Source organism: Podarcis cretensis, assembly GCF_951804945.1.
Source record: "Podarcis cretensis genome assembly, chromosome: 6".
Taxonomy (NCBI): domain Eukaryota; kingdom Metazoa; phylum Chordata; class Lepidosauria; order Squamata; family Lacertidae; genus Podarcis; species Podarcis cretensis.
The window spans coordinates 63,618,376-63,642,215 of NC_137175.1; the positions used below are offsets into that span (position 1 = coordinate 63,618,376).

The 23,840-nt window shown below is 39.8% G+C and overlaps 1 protein-coding gene and 1 long non-coding RNA gene across 2 annotated transcripts in view; one reads left to right on the forward strand and one right to left on the reverse strand.

The window, feature by feature from the left end:
- Positions 1–23,840, forward strand: part of CACHD1 (cache domain containing 1) — a 121,122-nt gene that overhangs the window by 70,632 nt on the left and 26,650 nt on the right. Inside the window, exons 5-15 of the mRNA XM_079982393.1 lie at positions 792–918; positions 3,588–3,732; positions 4,621–4,837; positions 8,559–8,708; positions 8,950–9,183; positions 13,048–13,197; positions 13,466–13,589; positions 15,771–15,888; positions 18,376–18,544; positions 21,858–22,000; positions 22,768–22,949. Coding sequence (XP_079838519.1) covers positions 792–918; positions 3,588–3,732; positions 4,621–4,837; positions 8,559–8,708; positions 8,950–9,183; positions 13,048–13,197; positions 13,466–13,589; positions 15,771–15,888; positions 18,376–18,544; positions 21,858–22,000; positions 22,768–22,949 — 1,759 coding nt within the window. The remainder of the gene's footprint in view (positions 1–791; positions 919–3,587; positions 3,733–4,620; positions 4,838–8,558; positions 8,709–8,949; positions 9,184–13,047; positions 13,198–13,465; positions 13,590–15,770; positions 15,889–18,375; positions 18,545–21,857; positions 22,001–22,767; positions 22,950–23,840) is intronic.
- On the reverse strand, positions 10,566–21,848 carry LOC307219307. Its single transcript, XR_013840369.1, has 3 exons — positions 21,362–21,848; positions 19,448–19,516; positions 10,566–11,426 (listed from the first exon to the last, which is right to left on the reverse strand). It is a non-coding gene; the product is annotated as an uncharacterized lncRNA (long non-coding RNA).

Sequence of the window (23,840 nt, forward strand, 5' to 3'; positions counted from 1 at the left end):
AACTACCTGGACTATAGATTTCATAGCTCTGTGGGGCTGAAGTAGACTTTGGGTAGCATAAAATAGTGGGCAGCCACCACTGAAAGGAGCAGAGCTTGGCTCCCATTCAAAAGCCGAACTGCCACCCAGCTCTGGAAAGCTTTTGTGGGGACTGACCAAGGGACCCTTCCTTCCTTATGTAGGATCACCATTGACTTCTACATTTGTTTTTGGCTATTTGCCTTGAAATGTTTATTAAGTTCTAATGTTTCACTTATTTTACTATAGCACAGCTTCATGGTTAGTCCATATGTAGAAATCCTGTTGTAGTGGTATATACAATGTAAGGCACATTTACTGTATACAGTCCACCAAGGCTATTTCATTCAGGAAAAAATATATATCCTATTTTACCCTTTGGCCCAAAAGTTTCCTGGCCGGTAACAAAAATCTGACGTTGCAAACACTTCCACAGCTATTCATCTCAACAAGTACCATAGGTCTGAGAAAATGCCTGGGATGCTTACTTTGCTGGTTTGTGGACACATTGCAGAATTGAGGGTGGCATGTAAGCGTTAGGAGTGAAACATGTCTGGTTTTGGGGGAGGTGTCCGAAAACATGTTGGTTAAAAAATGAAAATACAGTAGAGTGTTGATAGTGGGCATTCTTACAATTATATACTCTGTTAAAAAGCATTCTCTTTTGATTTCAGTCACATTAATGTTACTTTAAAGAAACAATTAACCTGTTATTTTAAAACATTCTTCTGATTATAATACCATTCATTCACCTTCTCTTTTTTAAAAAATAGTACTTGCTGACAATCTGAAGTCCAACCCAGGAATTAAATGGCAGTACTTTAGTTCAGAAGAAGGCATTTTTACTGTGTTTCCAGCTCACAAATTTCGATGTAAGGGCAATTACGAGCACCGCAGCAGGTATGGTTTTACTGATTTTTTTTTTTATTTTTTAAAAACAAAATCTGAACAGAAAATATATCATGGGTGATTTTATTCGATATAATTTGTAGGCTGCCCTCCATTATGAATGTTTTATCAGTAAGGATGGTAATATAATAATCTGACCATACCCTGTGAACTTTTAATACACTCAAACAGGCGTGATGAAAATATGGATTTTAAGTTGGTTTCAGCATATGGTGAAGTTGTAGTGTGATTACTGCCTCAGGTGCTAAAACTCTAGCTCAACAGACATTCAGTGTGCCAATGCTCAGCTGATTGCAGCTCTACAGTGGAACTGAAGATTTCAAATAGGGTGACACATGCTGGTTGCTCGTGAAACAATCATATGGCTATTTCACAGTGAGCTAAACAGTTTACTGGTATACTTAATCCCGATTGCCAACATGATAGTTCAGTCTTTTGAACCATTCCCCATTAACATCTTCACTTAAAAAATAAAAATAAAAATCTCACTCTAAAATATTAACAGAGCTTTCTCCAAGAAGTATTAAAATCAAGAAGGCTGAAAGAGCTTTCCAGAAAGGATGGTTATCTCCTTGCTACACACAACACTCACATACTTTGAAATTGCTATATAGCAGAAGCTTAATAGGCTGCTGCCAAACCAGAAAGGTGTGTCAAGTGAAGTTCCATTATTCAATTAAGTTGAATGAGTGAGGAAGTATTCAATTGCAAATGCTGGAAGGGACTGAAGACAATTTCTAGATTAAGAAGTCAGTCAGCAGTCAAATGCCCTGATCCAGCAAAAGCTATCTACGTGCGGAAACAGGTTCCTTGTGTTCCATGTGCAAGGATGTAAGAGAAGTTTATTGGGAAGAAAAATAACCAATATGAACATAAGAATGAAGCTGGATCAAGCCAAGTGGCCCATCTAGACCCTGCACTTTTCTTCCGGCTCAGTGTTCTTGCCATGGTTACAAACTTCATTTGACGTTACAGTGGTTTTAAAATTTGCCTCTTTTATTGCTTTATCACATGAATTCTGGGAATTGTAGTTCTACGAGAATACAAATCACCTCTTAGATAGGTTTGTCCCATTAATAGAAAGGTAATTTTCAGAGCTGCTTCAGAAGTATCAGTGATTAAACAAGGCATGAATTTGTGGCATTTTTATTCCACTCATTTGAATGGATGTTTGTCAGCATTTCCTTTGCATGTAAGCTTTGCATGTCCACTATGTGTTTTAAAGATCCTAGATGTTAATACTGTACCAGTGTATGGCTGTAGGTTGTTTTAATATTAAGAGCTGATGATGCCAACAAGTATAATCTTATGCTTGTAGAATATTTTCCTGAATTCCTTTTTCCTGTAATAAGAATTATCTGGGAGTCTTTGATATAGTAATATTTAGACACAAAGATCTTTTGTTTATGCCAGAGAGTCTTTGGTCTTGACAAATTGAGAGGTGGAACAGGGTGTGTATGTTCCTGTTTTGTCTTTTTAATTTCCTTTGTCGGGATTCCTTTGTCAAGATTTTCAAACCTCAGTGGAAAAAACAACAACCTTGTTTTAGTCAAACCCTTCTCAACATGCAGATACTCTGCTCCCTTAATAGACCTGACAAAGACTTCCTTTTAATAGTATGCAGAGATAAGAAAGTCTTGCAGACTATTGACCTTTATGAATGAATTACATTCTAGGGCATTAATAGGAAAGACTATCATGGCAAGAGACTTTGTCTGATGATCACTAATGCAGTTTTACACAGTTTGCCTTTTCCCCTACATGCTAGCTATTCTGTGCTGTAATAATTTCTCCAGCTGCTTAGCAGTCACTGCATCATCTGATATAGATGTAAACCGGTTCAGACCTCATGCTTTCAGTGCAAAACAGTGATTCTTTGTTGAAACAAGTTCTGCATGATGTAAACATCATAATTGGTTGGACTATTACTAAATGATGGATTTAAAATTGGATACCTAAGGCTTACTCAGATAACCCAATATAATTTTTCCTGTTGCATTTGAGAATTAGACTTGCACACACTGTTTGTGTGCCATTCACACAGTTGCACAGCAGACTCTCTGGGGAAGCTAATTCACTTTTAATGCTTGAAATCTTTATCATGCTTTGTCCTCTCAAAAGTCTCATCAGGTAAGGTCACTGTTATTCCAGTGTTTATAAATATTTGGGGAGAATTTTGCCCAAGGCTGCCAAACTAGTCAGCCGCTAAACTGGGATTTGCTCAACCAAAAATAAGCACATGAAAGAAGTAAAGATAGCATCCGTATCAGCTCTCAAAACATGTTCCAATCATTAAGAGCTCTTTAATATGGTACCTTTTGCAGTTCTTTGCACAGTGTGATGTAGTGATTAGACTGTTGGGACTAGGACCTGGGAAACCAGGGTTCAAATCCTCACTTGGCCATGAAGTTCACTTAGGTGACCTTTGGCCAGTCACTGCCTCTCAGCCTAACCTACCTCACAGGGTTGTTGTGCGGATTAAATGAGGAAAGGAAGAACCATGTACACCACCTTGAGAGCTCCTTGTCGGGGGGGGAGGGGGGGTGTAAATGCAATAAATAGATAAATATTTACAATACCAAGGAGTGCCTTCCAATGAATTCTCCTTCAGTTTTGTTCAAAGTTTCTGTGCAGCTTCCTGACTTCTTTTTCAATTTCAGGCCTGTCTACGTCTCTACAGTTAGACCTCAGTCTAAACACATAGTTGTCATTGTGGACCACGGGGCTTCCGTTACAGAGACACAACTCCAAATTGCTAAGGATGCATCCCAAGTTATTCTCAACTCAATAGATGAACATGATAAAGTGAGTTAACTCTTGCAAGATAAGTGACATGTTATGGTTTTAAATATTCATTTTTGTTTTGCGGGGGGGGGGGGGGCCTCCAAGGCCCAGTATGTCAGTACTGCACTTCCTCCAGTCATAGTTTTAGGCAGGCTTAGAGTGCCCCTAAAGCCTGCTGCTGGTGCACCCCAGTTTTCTAGCTTTGAAGAAATTCAGGATTTTTTTTTCTCTCCGTGTGATTCTTGGCTTCAAATGTGCTCTGATCATTTGAAGCCCAGCATTTTTGCAGGAGAAGAAGAGGATGAGCATGGGGCAACTATTGTACATATAATACACCGCTTCTCAAGTGATCCGTGCAATGGAACATGGATGTTTGCTGTGGTTTGCAAATTTGGGGACCTCAGCTGGCAATATATTGTGGAAGGATGGGGGGTGGGGAGAGATGAGTCTTCAGTAAAACTTCCTTCTGTGGCTACTTCAGATGTGGTAGTTCCCACACAGGTTATTCAGAAGACTCATAAACGTGATTTTGTTAGGACCCTAGCCCTTCCTGTTGTCTCATACATGGCTATAACATCCCTTTCTCCTTCAAATCCTATGCTGGTGTAGCCCTAATGCCCATTACTGGTAGTCTAGAAACTCAGCAGCTTTACATATGGGCAGAAACTGCAAGGTTTACCTATGAGTAGAGACTGACATAATTCCTTTGCAAAACAAAGGCCAAAATCTCTCTCTCACACAAGTCTAACCCTTTCCAGGTTTGACAGATTTATACCTCAAGTGTTCTTTTCTTAGACAATTGAATCTTAAACCCTTTTCTGTTGGCTTATCATGGGGTGTGCTATAATATGGCACATAAAGAATTCTAAACGGTAGGGTAATCCAATATATGTATTTCTCTCTCTTAAGATCTCTGTGTTAACTGTGGCAGACACAGTGAGAACCTGTTCCTTGGATCAGTGCTATAAGACATTTCTGTCTCCTGCCACCAGTGAGACAAAAAGGAAAATGTCCACCTTCGTTAGCAATATAAAGTCATCTGACAGCCCTACCCAGCATGCGGCAGGATTTCAAAAAGCGTTTCAGCTGATACGAAATACAAACAATAGCACAAAACTCCAAGCAAGTAAGTCTATTATTATGCAGTATTAATGGGGTTTCCCCCCTGTCTTACCCTTGCATCTTTCTTTCTTGCATTTCCTTTTTTATTTTACTATCTCCTTTTAGCAGGGGTTATAGAGGGTTGTAACATTTTGAAGTACTAGTTTTTATTTTTATTTTACCTGAAATGACAGTGTTTGTTTTTAAATGAATGTGGTGCACAGAAGCCAAAAGAAGGTGTTGTTGCATCTTTGTCTTCATCTCTACCAATTTTCCTTTCCTTACATGCCTTAGTAACTGCAAGGCCATGTTAGCTAGATGTTCCGCACAGAGTCATCTCATGGGGCAAATAAGGTGATTCCTTTGTGAATCCAACTAATGTCTGAACTGCTATAAGTGAGTTTTCATCCACTGGTGCAGAATGGCCCAGATAATGAAATATATGAAGTTCCAATTTGAAACTTAGCAGATTTGGGCTTCACCAGTATCTAGTCCTGAGGCCTAGGGTGTTATGTACTGTAGGTAAGATAAAGGTAGCACACTGTCTGCCACAAGTCAAGTAACAAACCTCAGACAAAAGGTTTTTTTGTATCCAAACAAAAAAATAAACAAAAAAAATGCATTTCATTCCCAAGATAAATTTTAGTTTAGTAAAAACAAGGGCTGAGAATTTCACTTGTGCCAGCGCATACTCAGACTATGTCCTGGTGTCTGTGCACAAAACCAGGCCTCAACATTGAAATAAGTGAAGAATGTGGGAGATTTTACAGTTGAATACATGAAAATGCTCCTGAGCAGATGCAGGGTTTGCTACCATGGAGCCACTGCAGAGCAGAAAGAAGGTGCCCTCTCCAGGCAGTCTTGACCCCTGACAGTTTACTGAAGGAATCGAGTACCATTTATGTGCAGCAGCTGCTGAAAAGCAAGCACCTTGCACCGTTCCAGCTCCAACAGCATGTGCTGAGGGCAGTTGTACAACTACCAGTTTGATCTCTGCATGGGTTGCTTTTGAGCAAGCCATCGCAGTCTAATCCGATAAAGTTGTTGTGACCTGCTTGAAGCCCATAATTTGTTACATCCTGATGGCAGCGTGTCTCTCACAAACCTTCTATCGAACATTTGCTGTCTACACAGTCCTGTATATACATAATAGTATACACGAGTGGGAACGCGGGTGGCGCTGTGGGTTAAACCACAGAGCCTAGGACTTGCTGATCAGAAGGTTGGCGGTTCGAATCCCCGTGACGGGGTGAGCTCCCGTTGCTTTGTCCCTGCTCCTGCCAACCTATCAGTTTGAAAGCACGTCAAAGTGCAAGTAGATAAATAGGGACCGCTCCGGCGGGAAGGTAAATGGCATTTCCGTGCGCTGCTCTGGTTCGCCAGAAGCAGCTTAGTCATGCTGGCCACATGACCCGGAGGCTGTCTGTGGACAAACGCCAGCTCCCTCGGCCTATAGAGCGAGATGAGCACGCAACCCCAGAGTTCGGTCACGAATGGACCTAATGGTCAGGGTTCCCTTTACCTTTACCTTTATACACGAGTAAACAATCCAGTTTGAAAAGACGAAAAATAAGATGGCAGGAATTCAAAACCTCCATATTTATAGTTATAAGTGCTAAACAAGAGTATGTAGAGTACATAATACAGTGGTACCTCTGGATACGCATACCTGGTTGCCTATCCTTCGGGTTATGCATGCGGCAAACCCAGAAGTATTTTTCCGGGTTTCGGCTGCATGCATGCGCAGAATAGGCATCTCTGGTTGCTAATTCCTTGGGATCCGACCGGAGCTCCAGAATGGATCCCATGCGCAACCGGAGGTACCACTGTAGTTACTGAAGCGTCAAACTCCCTAACTGGTGGGGTATAAAGTATGAGCACAATACTTAGATCTATATAAAACTCCTTGCAATTCAGACAGATAAAGACAAATTGGGCAGGTGGCACCCAATAATGAACTTTTATTTGGTTCTGTTTCAGTGTTCAGGGTTTTGACGCTGTTTTACAGTTTCAGCTTTATTTTCGTAGTTCGTTGTAATTTTTTCCTTGTCTCAAAAACACAAGCATGGTTTTTCTATTCCTGTGGGAAACCCTTTTTTTCAAAAACAGCTTCGTGTATCACTTTTGTTCCTTTCTAAAATAGGCACTGGGAGCGTATGCTAGCCTTTAAAGCTGAGGTATTGTATATTGTGCACAAACAACAGAATGGAGGGGCCATACCACTCCATAATTTCAGAAATAGGACGTGCAAAGTACTTCCATTTCCTTGTAAACAATCCTCTTGCTTGTTTTCATTTCCAGCAGAAAAAAAAATATTATTCTGGTGTGTTGTGAGGTTTCTAACTTCCTGCTCTCCCAGCAGGCTCTGCATGCATGTCAAATAAGCCACACGGTATTTTTATTTATTTTTTTAAATGGAGATTTGAAATGCACATTACTGAGGCATATCTGGTTTGAGAGATAAGAATGATACTGAAAAGATGGGTGTTTGCATACCTTTCAGCTAGTCTCCAAAAGAGCAGTGGCCACCTCTAATTAATTTACATTCTTACAGTTCTTTCATTCCAGAGGGTTTCACAACACTTTCATAAATGATAAATCCTTACAAAGCTGTTACGGCAATTCAGTAAACTAGGATAAAAACAGAAAATAAGTGCCAATAGTCAGATGGAATACAGCCTGTTGACAATGGAAAATATATGGCCAAGGGTTTAAAAACACTTGAGTACCTTGCACTGCAATTTGTTTAAGTATGCAATAGAAAAGTAAGATCCTAAAATTGTAAGGAAGAACAGTAGCTTGGGCTATAGAACGGCAAAATAAATTAGGTTACTGCTACGACCTCTTTAACAGTAGAAGAATGATGTTATGAACAAGTGAGTGGTGTCAATAATATTCCCCACACACAATGTTTTCCAGGCACTGACTGGCCCATTGAATAATGCAATTCTGTAAACTACTGTCTGCCTGTTGATTTGGAAACAAACCTCAGTAATATTCTGCTACTGCTGGATGGCAGATTGCATTTTCTACTTCATCTGCCATTCTTCCAGTAGCCCAAGATGGTTGGGGATGCAGTTAGTTTGGAAGTGCTATGTTAAGAGTGATGATACAGAAAACCAGCTTTCATTTCTCCTTATATTTCCTACTTCCTTCATCCAAAGTGCCAAACTAGATGTGTGTTATGTTTGTTATGCCTATTTACCTAGTAAACATAGATGGGAGTCTGCTTTTTTTGGTGGGTGTCAAAATGTGTACCTTACGTGGCTATGCTCAGATGCTTTCAGCCTCGTCCAGTTCCAATATTGAAAGGGGTGAAATAAGATCCTATGGGTTAGATCCAGTGTACTAACTCAGGTCCATTAATTTCATTTCGTCTATTCTGTATACAATCCTATATGTTGTTGAAAATTTAGGAATAAAATATTACAGTCTCTTGGCCAACATGCACACATTGCCATCCTGTCCAAGATTACACCACACACAACCAGTCTTCCACATGGCACAAATCAATGTTATTGTGTTTGGATTAAAGGTTTCTTTTATGTTAGATTCTGGCTTGAAAGCTCTGTAGGATGCAGTAGAGCTTCTTCTGCTCAGTCTACCCACTACTCATTATTGCAGTGGTGGTTTTTATATTTTCATTTACTGCAAAGAGTCTTGATGCTGGGAATCCAATGTTGCAGATACGTAGCATAATGTAACATGTTTTCTAGTCTAACAAGCTCCCATCTTACATATCTCAGATACAGATATGGTCATAATTTACTTGTCGGCTGGAATAACGTCTAGGGATTCATCAGAAGATGGTAAAAAGACCACACTTCGTGTCATCAATGAAGAAAATGGTTTTCTTAACAACTCTGTAATGATCCTCACCTATGCTCTCATGAATGGTAAGAAATTACCTTTTTAAAAAGAAAAGAGAAATTAAACTTCTAAGGTTCTTTGGGCTTTGATATGGTCAATGGTCAGAGATGATAGGAACTGAAGTCCAACAACCCATTGTGTGGGTAATGAGATGCCTTTTCCACTATTTATAAATATTTCCACATTTGTGCATATATGATGTTTCAGAATTGCTTAATAAGCTGGAGACTTTCGTCTTCTCATCTGACTGTAACATTTCTTTTGCAGAGGGAGTGACAGGTTTAAAAGAATTAGCATTTCTCCGAGATCTGGCAGAACAAAACTCGGCAAAATATGGAGTACCTGATCGAACTGCTTTACCCGTGATAAAAGGGAGCATGATGGTTCTGAACCAGCTGAGCAATTTGGAAACCACAGTTGGCCGGTTTTATACAAATCTCCCAAACCACATGGTTGATGAAGCAGTGTTCAGTTTGCCCTTTTCAGATGAAATGGGAGATGGTGAGTGCTTCAGGGACCTGAAAATGAAGATGCTTAAAAAAATAAATAAATGGAAAGGTTTACAATGACTTATGTATCTAACAAACTTCGTAGGCAGCATTTTTACATGTCTGCACCTTACGGAAGCTATGAAATCAGGATGAGAGTTTCTGGAGGTATTGTACTAAAAACCTTCCATCCACAGTACAAGAGGCTTATTTGGAAAATGAGGGCCAGTGTAGCATGATGTGCAAAGATGGTGATGCAGTAGGCTATAAGTAGGTTTACTTGTCCTAGTACACCATAGCAACAGTTAATGGCTTACTGTGCTTTGCCCCAGTGTAAACAAGAGCAGCAAACTGCAATCCCTGGCCTAGCCTTACATCCAAACCAGGAGTATGGTTTGTTTTGCTCCAGACAAACCACAGTGTGAAACAAGTATTTGTTCTTGGCTTACCAATCTTTTTACTTGAGTGAAACAAGCCACAATCTACCATCTGTACATAATGCTAAACTAGGGATTATGGTTTGTTGCTAGGGAAAGAGTGAAGCAGAAATGAGACTCCCCATTTATGGTAAATTATTAGCCGTTGCCCACAATGACATGTGAACCGGGCCATTGTCAAGAATGGTTTCTCTTGTTTCAATTGCTGCATATTCCCAAAGGCCTAACAAAATTCTGACGGCGGCTTTTGTTGTAGAAAAGTTACATGAGGAGGAGGCAAACTTTCATTGGAAAAATGGCTTCCGCTTTTGAATTGAGGCCCCCTCACCACCATTAGCTTTCTTTGCTCTCGAGTTCCAGATTCATGTTTGTAAGAGTAAATGCATGTCTAGTAATCCATGGGGAAGAACATTGGCTTGTGGCATTCAGGGGACTTCAAGTAGCCACTTCTGGTTGCTTCTTCACCAAAAATTTATCTGTGTGACATTTTATTTTATTATTTATTAAATTTATACACCACCCTTCATCCGAGCCAAGATAGTGCTAGGTGCTTAGATAAAAACAGAAGACAGAGCTGGATCTTGACCAGTGTCTGTGGTCAAGCTGGTGAGGTTAAAGCAGGCTGAAATTCAGGCCAGAAAAGATAAAGGTTATTTACATGCTTGGAGAAGGTGGTTAATTCCTGTAATAGGTGGGGTGGCATTTTTTCTTCCAATCAAGTTGATTGCATAGGGCTGCTGGGTAGACTGGTGTCAGCAGTGGCCAGGAGCTATATTTTTCAGCTCCATTTGCTACGTATGTGATTCTTTTTTGAAGAAGAAGAAAGAACTTGTGATGCTGTTCCGCACTTCTGTGGATTGACTTCTGCGATATACGTTAACATGGTGGCTGTCCTTGGAAATCTTAGTTTTATTTTATTTATTTGTGATTAAAGCTTAACCTCATTTGGAGTATTTGAGAAACCTAGCCATCATGCCTTATGAGGAAAATAGAAAACAAAACATAACAGTTCCACAAGGAGTAGAGCTGTAAGCATTTTATTTGGATCAAATTCCTTCTGCCAAGTACTTTTAGATGCTCTTAAAGTAAATTCTCTTTGCTGTATCACATGACAAATATCATAAAAGCCTCGATATATTAAGAAACCACCATCCAGATGAGGAAGTAGATGGTTCCTTCTACAATGTACAACAAAGGGATTCCAACTTGTAACAAAATTATTCTGTCATTGACTCTCCCACCTTTTTAGTTCTTAGGTAGTGTGTCAGTTTCACCGTAACAGCCAGTTCCCAGTTTTCCCACCTATTCATTTATTGTCGGTAGGATCTGTAAACACCATTTTCCAGCATATAGTAGCCTCAGTGCTGTAACCGTAAACAAGATTAAGTCCCTAGATCCCCACCTCCTTGGATTTTTTACATGCTTTAATGCTGCCCCCATCCCTGACATACGCATGTTGCGAGCAGGACCAGCATAACAGGGTTGCTCTATCCCACCCGCAGGCCCTACCACCAGCTAGCTGAGCCACAATTGCTACTATCTCAGCTGCTGCAGCAACAGTGGTGTTGGACCCCATTGGACCCTAGTGTTTGCCCCACGGTACTCAGTCCTGACTTTAGACCTACAGAAACAATATGCAGTACATAATTGGCACTTGAATTACACACAAGTGTCGTATATTATGGGCAAATAACAGCTGGTTTTCCAAAGCATGGAGATGTGCAGCAGCGATCTTGCTGAAATTAAGCAGGTCTTGGAGTGTGGTCTGTTCCTGGATGAGAAACGGCCTGGGAACCCTGTGTTTGCTGCTTTGAACTCCCTGGAGAAAAGGCAGGATGTAAATAAATCCATAAATATAATTGTGTATTACTATTTCTTCTCTTTTCCTAAGCTCTTCTGTTCCCACTTATATATAGTGCTATTTATTATCTGGGATTCTTGCTGAAATTATTTTGGGAAGTCCATCATCGATCTCCATGCTACCCTGAAGGGCAAAGGAAGGAATAGTTCACCAAACTTGCATAATTTTGTGCGACTATTCAAAGGAGCTAAATATGCATTTGCAATTCAAATCCCTTTTTTCTTTATTTTGGGACGGTGCTACTTGGCAGTATCCAGCTTTGAACTGAATTTACTGGACATGATTCCTCAAATTACCATAAAAACTAATCATGCCCATCTTTAAGTGTTTGAAAACATTCATGCATTTTTCTTTTATCCAGCTACACTGGGCATAAACATTGCTGCTTTCATGTTTAGAATTATAATGCTTTCTTTTACCCTGAACCTACTGATATGCATAATCACCAAATGTCTGTTTAAAGATGCCTGTGATTAAACAATATATAAATTGCTGGAATAAAAAACAAGCAAACCACAAAAGTATATTGGAGCAGCATAGCTGATCCACTTTATGCTTCCTGACAGTTGCAATTTTATTTTTTTTATTCCTTCTACCCCACCCAAAATAAAAAATATTGGCACATAGGTTACATCAATACTGCTGATAATTTTTATGATGAGTTAAATTCCTTTAGGAAAAATGCTATAGCACTTAGTCTGTTAATTGGTTCGATTAATTTATTTTAATCAATTAAAAAGGTGTCCCTATTAATCAGGCAATATATTGTTTTAATTAAGTAGATTATTTCCAAGACAAAGTGTTGTTCTGTGCTTTGCCACACAGGAAGGCTCTTGCCTTTCCTAAAACGAGATCTGCAGGCAACATCTAAACACAAAGAAAGGTGCTCCCTTTCAGAACAATTGTTGGTTCATGTACAGTTGTGTACTAATGTAACTGATTAATGAAATTCATATTATAGTGTTAGCCAACTTAAAGTTCTCTCCACCATCCAGTGGTCTCCTTCTTCCTCAAAAGACTCTGCCCTTCTCTCTGCCTTGTAAGCCTGGACTTGCCTCCAGGAACACATGTGTGATGCCACCTTTCTGACTTCTGTCAAATCCCTCCTCAAAGACCACAGTGTTCGTGAAACCTTGAAACCTCCCTAGTGGCCATGCATGACATGGCTATAACGTAAGCCCAAGCATGTGAAACTGAAACAACTGTGTATAACTTCCATGCATATATTACTTTACAATGGATTCTAGGTGGATTGTACTTCATTCCATAAAACCCCATACAACTGTCTGCTGGTGTTTTGCAGCATAGGTTCTCATGGGACCACAATGCTATCCTCACAATTTTATTGCTGTAGGGATTCTGAACACTCACCTAGAGTGTCTGTTGCAATAGCTAATAGAAACCGCTCTGCTCCCTCTGAAAGAGGTAATTTAGACTGCAATACTGTGCATTACTTCTTGGAAGTAAATCCCATTGCATGCAATAGATTGGGCCACAAATCATTTTTCTATCTCCATATATAGGTACCAGAGAGTTCCTTATTGCTAACTGTATGCGTGCTTTTTCTTGTTATTAACAGGTCTGATAATGACTGTAAGCAAACCTTGCTATTTTGGAAACCTACTACTAGGAATTGTTGGAGTAGATGTTAATCTTGCCTATATTTTGGAAGATGTCACTTATTACCAAGATTCTTTGGCTTCCTACACATTCCTAATAGATAATAAAGGTAACTTCAAGGCAATCAAAATACTTCATGTTTTAGAGGTCAATAGTCAAATCTGTATTGTTTACTTTCTGATTCAGGTTGTCTTTTTGTTTTGGTCAGCTTGTAAATAATTACCTATTGGCACTCCAAAATTCTGTTTTTGGGTGTTTTTAAAGGGGAATGCAGTGTAGTGCTACATGTTTACTTTGGACATTTTTATATAGCATGTAATATGTCCTGTATATGATGATAAACATGTGTGCCAACTCCTTTTTCTTTTCATTTTTAGGCTATACCCTTATGCACCCCTCCCTTACCAGACCCTACTTGCTTTCTGAACCACCGCTTCACACAGATATAATACATTATGAGAATATTCCAAAATTTGAGTTGGTTCGACAGAACATCCTTAGGTAAGACTTTGAATTAATGCTTCTTACATAGTTGCTGTATGCATGCTTAAGCTTCAGTGGAAATTATGCTGTACTCAATGATTACAATTCAGCAGCTGTTATTCACTTGTGGTCTTACTGGTGTTTTTAGTGGGCAAATTCTCCATACGTCCAATAGGAAATCTCATGGTTTTGAATTGTGCTCGTAGGTTCTGTTGCCATAGTTTAGTTTAAGGCTGCAATACATTCTCTGCCTGCAAAAGTACCATTGAAATTAATGGGGGCAGCACACAATTATGTGAGCTTGCTTACAGTTTCCCAACATTTCATTGGGAACATTGCTCAGGAGAATATTGGATTGTCCACAGGTCATCATCCCAGAGCCAAATGGTACTTTCTTCCATTTCTTCTGGGGATGTGTCTCACCATTCTGAATACCTAATCACCAGATACTCATTCTGTATTTTATTTCCCATTTTTAAAATCCAGATATTCTTGGGTAAGTTCACTGGGGTGACAAGGGACAGTCCTGTCCTCTGTTCAGATGTCCGCAGATTATTGTTATAACTTTTCTATCCTACTAGCTCTTATTTTAACAAAGTTAAACAGTGGAGCTCAGTTCTTGAACATCTCCGTTGACGAACGTTTCAGAACCCAAACGCCAAAAACCTGGAAGTAAATGCTTCCGTTTTTGAACACGCCGTGGAAGTTGAACAGCTTCCGCTGCATGTTTTTCAGTTTTCTCAATTGAATTTGCTGACAGTCCTTTGTGCCTCTGTTTTTGAACGTTTCGGAAGTCGAACTGTCTTCTGGAACGGATTACATTCGAAAACCGAGGTTCCACTGTATCCTGATCTTGAAATAATGACTCATAAGTCAATATAAACATCATTCCCATCCCCATTCAGCCATTAATAATTTTTACAGACTACCTGTACCCCAATGGATTTAACGAAGTTGTGTGGAGATGCCAAGAGTGGAAACATTGATTCTACTGGTGTGTCCCAATTGTAATGACAACAGATTTTTCAGCCTACTTCAGTCTCTGTATTATTACTGTTACATGTTTTCAAGGCTGCAGCTAGCCATTAATCTTTAAACCCTACCTATATTGTCTTTGTTATATAAACTTTGGTATTCTCCACATATTTGACCGCTCACAGTTCAAATTGCTTTACTAAATAAGTCTTGACTCTAAAATAAATAAGTGTTACCTTTCTTAGGCTTATTTATCTTGTACTTATAAAACAGCATGGACAATAAACCTGAGGCTGCAAATATATAAACACAGAAATCAACTCTGTTGGTTTTGCTGTATGTCATCCTGCACTTTTAGTTCTGTGTTCTGCCACATAGGCTCATAAAGGAACTACACGGTTTAGAACAGACATGGAAACCATCAGTTACTTTGAGAGAAAAATGCTAGGCTATCAAAACACATCAACTTGCAAAGGACTGGACAGTGTTATACAGTCTTGCAAATAGCTTTTATACATTCATCCGCCCACTGTTTGGTCTTCTCTTGCAGCTTCTTAATAACCTTTTCCCACTTCCATTCCCTACTCAAAAAGTACCAGGGCACCATCCTTTCTGTCTGTTTGGACCCTTGTAGACTTCTGAACCAAATGCCCCTCCTGGCTCTTTAAGCTTGAGAGAGGTGGCAACAATAAAACCCCAGCATTCTTTAGCTGGGGAAATTGACAGCACAGTGCTATCCACCACAGCCTGTCTAGATACTGGGAACACCCGGTGTGGAAGAAAATCACCATCTTTCAGGGTTGCCCTGTGCACTGATGCACAAAGACTGTTCCATAGTGCAAAGATTTCTGAGCAAAGCAAAGATTAATTTAGCAGCTGATAAGAAGTGTTGTCATTTGTACTGTTGAGCATACAAGCAGCTAACTGTACCTCTGCTGCTAAACACAAACCAATGCCTCTGGTGATTTCATTCCACTGGTGATATTATCACCAAGATCTCTCATCCAGAACCAGTCTATCTGATCAGAGTGGTAATACCACAACCAACAATGTTTTGGGTGGGGAACTGGTAATTATGATGTAGCAAAGCATTCCACTTCCATTTTAATTAAGAAACAATTCCTTAAAGCCCTTCTTTAAGCAATCTCATTTTAGAGTAAACAGAAGCATCAGTGTTTTTCTTCCTGTTTAATAAGTGATGGCTATTGTTTGTTTCCAACTTAGCCTCCCTCTAGGCAGTCAGCTTATTACTGTCCCGGTGAACTCCTCACTGTCTTGGCATGTCAACAAACTGCGAGAAATTGGGAAGGAAGCCTACAATGTGAGCTATGCTTGGAAGATGGTAAGTGACAGAGCACCCTTTAAAATATGCTAATGTATTGACACGGAAGGAGAATTTTAATTGCAGCAGAACAGGTATTTCCAAGAATTTTGAGTCTGTTGCATGGCTTTGGGCTGCATGTTATCCGCATAGAAGCCTAGCTCTCAATGCTGAAGGTTATACCCTCAGTTAATTGTTATACCCTTAGTTATAGTCTTAGTAAATTGTTAAGCGCTACGTAAATACTACCATCAAAAGTTTAGGAGTGAGGTTTCCTCCCAACTTTCTGAAATTGATGCAGTACACTGTTGTGATGAAATATTTTGTGGGAGTTGGCATCGTTACATGACAAGTTAAAATTTTGAATATTTAAATTGACCCTCAGCTATGAAAATGCCATGCTCAGGTCTGGTATGATTTGGGAGTAGTCACATATGTCAGTCCTCCTTGTTGGCATGTATGTTAGTGCTGTGGCAAGAAGTATTATGGGAACCAGTGTTCCTAATTCATCACAACTATACTTCAAAGAAAAGAAATTTCAGGAGTGGGAAGTTTAGACTTTTAAGACTATTGGATCATGTAGAACAGTGGTGCTTTACAAGGGTCCTGATTTGCTCCATGAGGCTGTTTACCACATGCCAACTTGTTCCACACTGGGGTCATATATGACGTCATATGTGAAACAGTAAAGACATGGCCACCAAGAGACAATCTGTTGTTCCTCAGCAAGTGAGCTCACTGAGAGTGAAGTTGTGTGTTTGCAGATGTAGTTTAGATTCAAACCATGCCTGCAAATCAACACTTTACCTTTATGGACAGCTTTGTTGGTCTGTAGAGGGGGTGGGGAAGCCTTTTTTATTTTGAATTGAAATGGTGACTGCAAACAGAAAAAGCGGAATCTACTGACAGCACCAAGTGTTAATAGTAAGGCCCTTTAAAGTTGTCACCTGACTACCTTCCAGCTTTACTGATCATCTAGTAAAGCAAGGCCTCAGGAAAGAACCTCTGACCTGCAAATCAGCATGCATTTCCCAGCTGTAAAACTGTATGAAATGAACATTTTTTTCCATGGGTATGTTTGTATCTGCAAACAGTAGCCTCTCTAGCATACATTTGATCAGGTTATATAACAGAGTCATGAAAAGCTGCGTCAGAAAGTTGAGTGCATGAAATGGATGGTTCAGAGTGGCTTCTCTTAGTGTATGCGTACAAGAACAATCTCAAGGCCATGGGTAGTGTGGAGATAATCATCCCAGGTGAACTCACCTCTAGTGTTTCAGTATAATGCTTCTTTCTGATGGTCCATGTCTGATGGAAGGCTGTCTGCTTCAAACCAATGGATTCACTAGGTGATGCAGACTGCAAGCACCACAGCCTTCTGTATGGGGAGGCTGGAGTGTTTCTATAGGAGAAATACATTGCGGATGTTATGCAGCCCAGCACAATCACATCAACAACCAGGTTTTCTTCAGTGTCCATCAATATGTGTAGATACCTCCATCTCAGATCTCAGCCAATCTAAGCAAGCCATGATTTACTGTTATTGTGTTCACTGGGGCTTTGTTCCTAGTAAATATGTTTAAGCTTGCAGTCTCCAAAGCTGACTCTGAGAAACTTTTAAGAGGTTATACATATTCATCATTTGGCACAGTATTCTTTAATCTTGGGTCACCTAACATTGTTTGACTATCCCTGGCCATTACCTAAGATGGCTAAGTATTATGTATGAATGTCCCTTGATACTCTTTTTGCAATATTGAGAAATAATATTACCCAAGGACTACCTTGCATTTAGATTCTACTTTTCCTATGATTCAGTAGCATGGTAATCTTTAGAAAATGCATAAAATTAGAAAAGCAATTATCTTATGAATATTATGTAACACAGTTAGCTGCAGCTTTGAAAACATTTCATTTTGAATCAACACGATAGCAAGCAGTTAAGACAACAGAAGCAATATTTATTTGGTGTTTTGTGTCCTGTGCCTCTTCCAAGTTGCAGCACAGTTTTCCATGTTGCAGCACAGAGTGGCTTTGACAACTTGTCAGCCTCCATGGTGAGGACAAGAGAGAAAAAAATTGATTATATGCTCATACACAGTGTACAGAATTATCTTTTGGGGCAGATCTATAACTGCTGACTTCCTGGGGCTACCTTTGTGAACTCAGAGCTGTGTAGTTTTCCCTCAGTAGTTCACATCATTAAACTACTGAATTGTGCCTGTACTACTTCTTTGTCATAGCCATTCTGGGTTGTTGTTGTTTTAAGAAACAAGAAAATATTTAGATGCTGAGCAACTAACCTAAATGATTTTTTTTGCATGTCTCAATAGTCGCACATTGAGAAGTACTCTTCTAAAATGTTATTATTAATTGCCTTCCACAAGGCGATGTGCTCTAATGATCTAACTTGTCCGAATTTGATTTAATTTTAATGATTCTTATTTTATTTTAATACAAATGCTTTCCTTATTAACTTTGACAATCTTGTGGTTGTTTTTATTTTAGGTTCAAGATACATCATTCATTTTGTGTATTGTTGTAATACAGCCAGAAATACCTGTTAGACAACTTAAAAATCTCAACACCGTACCCAGTAGCAAGCTGCTTTACCATCGACTAGATCTCTTGGGCCAGCCCAATGCTTGCCTGCATTTCAAACAACTTGCAACCTTAGGTAAAGCGTTTATTTTCTGAAATCCATCCATTCACCAATCCATTGCTATAAGCTGAAATAGTTATACATTATCAAATCACCAGTCGGGAAAACCCTGTTTGATCCTTATCCAATCGTTATTTATATAAATAGCATCTAAGATGTCCATTTCATATGTTAGATAAGGAGAAGCTGAACTCTTGCAATTGTTTTCTTTTTTGTCTTGGAGATTGTATGTTCAGTGAAAGATTTCAAAATACCCATTTTCAGGTGTATGAAAATCCAAAGGAATTATTGGCTTTGTGTCCCAAGTCCTGGGGACTAATCCCAGCCCACACAGAGCAGTGCAAAAGCCTCCAAAGGTTGATAGTTAAAACTCTAGGGAACTATGTGGTTCCATAGCACAACTAGGAGAACAAGGGCCCCAGTCTCTGTGCTCATCTGACCAAGCTCTGGAGCATCCTCCTATTTAACTGACCTAAAGCTTAGAAGGGAAATCTCATCATGTTTCGCATGCAGAAGGTCTCAGGTTTAGTTCCTGGCATCTACTCTGCCTGAAACTTTGTGGAGCCACTGGTATGATTCAGTATACCTGTCTTTCTAATTGTGTTTCACCCTTCCAGCTTTGCTGTCTGATAACTCATGATACCCTCTGTTTTCAGTGGGGTTGCCTGTCTCAGCCCAGCAAAGGCTTTGGTACTCTTAAAGGATAATAATTGAGCGAAAGTCTGCATGTGTGCCCTTGCTGCTACTGCGGCGTGTTGCTTTCTTTCAGCTGCTCTCCACATTCTCCAAATCTAATGGGCCAGTCAGCGCTGTGGTTAAATGCTACAAAGTGACGTGTCTTGAGATTGTCAGCTTCATTAAAAAAAACAAAACCCTCGTGAAATAAGTATACCAGAACCAGGTAGCTGCATAATTTACCTTTCGTCAGAAAGGTTGGGTATGGGTAGTGTTGTTACAGTTTTTCAAAGCTGAGCTTGATTCTCCTCACTGTCAAATAAATCATTAGCAATAACGTGAAAACATTGAAGTTCTTGCCAGTCATGCTGTATCCTGTTGACTTTGGAATTATGCAGATTTTATTCCGAGCTATAAATATTTAATACCATCAATCCCTCTGAAAGAAGCCAGAAGTTAGAACTCTGGTGAGAATATACTTTGAAATATTTTTAATTGGTGAGTTCAGAGACTATAAAAACTCTGTAAAACTTCTGAATGCAGTGGAGCATCTCATTTTTCTTTTCTGAAAAATACCTTTAAAGTTTTGTGTATTAAAATAAAGCACATTCATTTTAGAAATTTGCCCCAGGTTATATTGCAATAGAAAAATAGAACTTGGAGAGAGGATAAACAATTATTTTTATGCAAAATACTTTTGACAATTTATTTTGACATTAGTGTTCAGACCCAGTTCCTTGTGGAAACAGCTTTTCACTTCCTTATACAGTGGTGCCTCGCAAGACGAAAAGAATCCGTTCCGCGATTCTCTTCGTCTAGCGGTTTTTTCGTCTTGCGAAGCAAGCCCATTGATGGCTTAGTGGATTAGCGCTATTAGCGGCTTAGCGGCTTTTAGCGGCTTATCAGCTTAGCGGATAAGCAGATAAGCGGCTTAGCAGCTTAGGAAAAGGGGGGGAAAGTTGGAAAAACTCGCAAGACATTTCGTCTTGCGAAGCAAGCCCATAGGGAAATTCGTTTTGCGAAGCGCCTCCAAAACGGAAAACCCTTTCGTCTAGCGGGTTTTTCGTCTTGCGAGGCATTCGTCTTGCGGGGCACCACTGTATGTTGTCCCCTAAAAATGAATATGCCCCATAAAACTTCTATCACATTGTGCCCTCTGAGGATGACCTTCTTCCCCTGCCATCTTTTGAATAAGACTAGACCAAGTGAAAATAGGCAGTCTTGTAAGCTTCTTGATATCACAGAGTTATAGAATTGTAGAATAGAAGTGTTGGAAGGGATCCCAAGGGTCATTTAGTCCAACCCTCTACAATGCAGGAATCTCAGCTGTAAAGCATCCATGACAGATGGCCGTTCAACCTCTGCCTAAATACCTCCAAGGAAGGAAGAAGTTAAGACACTTGTTTAAAAACTATTAGCAAAAGTAGTTTTATTGTTGTTGTTGTTGCTGCTGCTGCTGCTGCTGCTGCTACTGCTGCTTATTTAACGATCTAGGAATAAATTTCACTCGGCTGATTGAAAAAATTGTGAGAAAAAGAATCCTGAACAGTTTTAATTCATATTTTCCATCCGGTCATATTAACTCAAGCGTGTTCAATGCAAAACTAACATTGTTAAGTGCCTAAGAACCCCTTCACACAAATTTTCTCAGCCTAGGCAAGCTACTTATAGCAAAATTTGCTTCTTATAGCAAAATTCAAGCTTACACTGAAGAAAGTAGGAAAAACCACAGGGCCGGTAAGATACAATCTAAATCAAATCCCTTATGAATATACAGTAGAAGTGAGGAACAAGTTTAAGGATTTAGATTTAGTGGACAGAATGCCTGAAGAACTATGGATGGAGATGGTTGGACAGTGTTCTCGAAGCTACCAGCATGAGTTGGACCAAACCGTGGGAGGCAGTGGAAGACAGGAGTGCCTGGCGTGCTCTGGTCCATGGGGTCACGAAGAGTTGGACACAACTAAATGACTAAACAACAACAACAAGGCAAACTACTGTCTTCAGGTGGCGTGTGCAACCTTGACAGCTGCCTGAGGTGGTCTGAGAAGCCTGCTTTCACTCCAGGATACACCAGGGCAGACATTGCTTATACACCATTGGGCTGCAATCTGTATTCAGGCTGACTCATGTACACGCAGGAGGCTGGCTACCCACTGCTGTCTTGCTGTGGGTGGAGACTCTGGGAAGTCCATATGGACTGACAGATGTGGACACCCCAAACGGAACTAGTTGCTGGGTGCCGCAAAACAGCAGACCCAAGTCTTTCTCATCCTTTCCTGTACCCCTTAAGGTCCCAGGCACTAAGACCTGCCTCTAGTAGCTGCTAGAAGTCCCGTTTCCCTATGACATCCTTCAAGCACAACAGGTGTTTCTCTCCTACATTTAAAGCTCCTTCCCTTCCTTTACAATTAAGGAAAGGGAAGAAGGAAAAGCTTCAGTAGTGTACTGTTGCTGCAACAGTACCCCCTGGTGGCCACGTACGTAGCATCACTGATGTTTGAAAAGCATCTCTTCGATTATTTTTGCGTTTTCATCTTGGGTTGTGTTGCTCCAGTTTGTTACTAGCAACAGCATCACTGAGTTTTCATATGGCTGGGTTTCAGGGATATATTCTGATATTGTGTATATTGAATGTATGTTGCCTTTCCAGAAAGCCCTACGGTAATGCTGTCTGCTGGTAGCTTCTCTTCTCCTTACGAGCATCTGAGCCAGCCTGAGACGAAGAGGATGGTGGAACACTACACGGCATATCTTAGCGACAACACACGCCTCATTGCCAACCCTGGTCTGAAAGTACGTTGCTTCAAATGTCCTTTGTTTTTGGCTTTTTACCTTCTTTTGTTACCATGATAAGTCTGGCTGAAACATTTATTTGAGTTTCCTTGGCTCCAGATTTTCAAGAGGCATCTGGGTTTTTGCTTTCTCTGGTGGAGTCTTTGGCTGCATCCCTTGGTTTTCTGCTAGATCAAATAGATGGTTTGGTTGCAATTTTTGCACTTTCCTCAGTGCCAGGAGTACTTTGTACTTAGCAACACAAGGAGTGAATTAACTTGGCACATGAGGAGTAAGAATGATTCTTTCCCGGGCTGGAAAGAATAATGTTAACTGAGTTAATACACACGCACACACTTCTCAGCTACTTGGACTCAAAAGTAGATTCCCAAAGATAGTGAGATAATGCTGTGTAACCATTTTAAGAGTCCTCGAGTAAAATAAACAATATAAAGGTTTGTTGGATTACATGGGTGTTATCAGATCAGTGTTACAACACCAGGAACGGAGAACACTCTTTGTATTTGGGAGCATGGAATATAAAGCTGGGGACAGTATTTAGATCTACCCAGAGTAAAACATAAAATACAAAAATGCTAAGCATTTCCTTAGTATATTTGTTTTTTCATTTCTTGAAATTTGCTGTGTCCATCTGGTGTGAGAAGATTTTAAAGAAGTAATTGGGTTTAGATTATCTCCGATGAGTCTTTATGAAACCCTGCAAGCAGCTTATTATCTTTTCAGGCAAGTCTTAAAAGAACCCTGCTAGGTCTGCCTTTGTTTTGCAGTTCTCTGTCAGAAATGAAGTAATGGCTACCAGTCACGTCACAGATGAATGGATGACACAAATGGAAATGAGTAGCTTGAACAGTTACATTGTCCGCCGTTACATAGCAACGCCCAATGGGGTGCTCAGAATTTATCCTGGTTCCCTCATGGACAAAGCATTTGATCCCACTAGGAGACAATGGTGAGTTTTAGGATCCCATTATGAAAGGTTTAATAAAGACTTCTAGGTTGATAATTTTGTATGTGTGAGAGAGAATATTTTGTGCTGGATTCGTAAAAAGTCTTCGTGGACTAAACAAGCAGAATTTTTCTCTAGTGAAATAGCATACAGTGATGAATTCAATACTTTAAATCTGTAGTGGATATTGCACTGGATGCTTGCATTTTTCAAGATAGCTTCTTTTTCTTGCCCTTCTGTGCAGCAATGAATAATGAACGCATCTGCATATGGTTACTAAAATCCACCTTCCTCATAAAATCCCTTCCAAGCTTATCTTGTGAGGTTCTCATTATGAATTTCATATTCTTGTGGCAATCTTGAATCTCACTATTGCATACAGCAATTGCCCCCCACCCACCTCCGGTTCTGGAGATGTCTTATGCTCTTAATTCCACACATAAGATTATGCTAGTTTTAACAGTAGTCTATTAATTATGCACAAGCATGGTTTAAGAAAATGTTTTGTGTACACAGTAAATGTGATAATAAACATGAGGGAACTCCTGAGCGTGTTACATTCCATATGCTCTGTTGAAATAAGCCATCCAGGTGGGGGTTGCAAATCAGCCAAGAAACTAGTTTATATACCAAATGCAGGGTTTCCCCCTCAAGCTATTCACACTGTCAATCACTTCTGTCAAGTCTACTGGCACAGTTTTTTCTCTCGCTCTCTTTTAAATCTGCTCACTGAGCAAAATACAGGAGAAATAAGATAACCATTTTTCAGCTATCCTGTTATTCTACATCTCAAATGTTTGCATTATCCCCCTCCCCAACAAGAGTCTGTCTTAAGAAGCTTGTTACAGTAACCTTGTTTTAATTAGCTGGATAGTCCTACAGTATATTTCACAA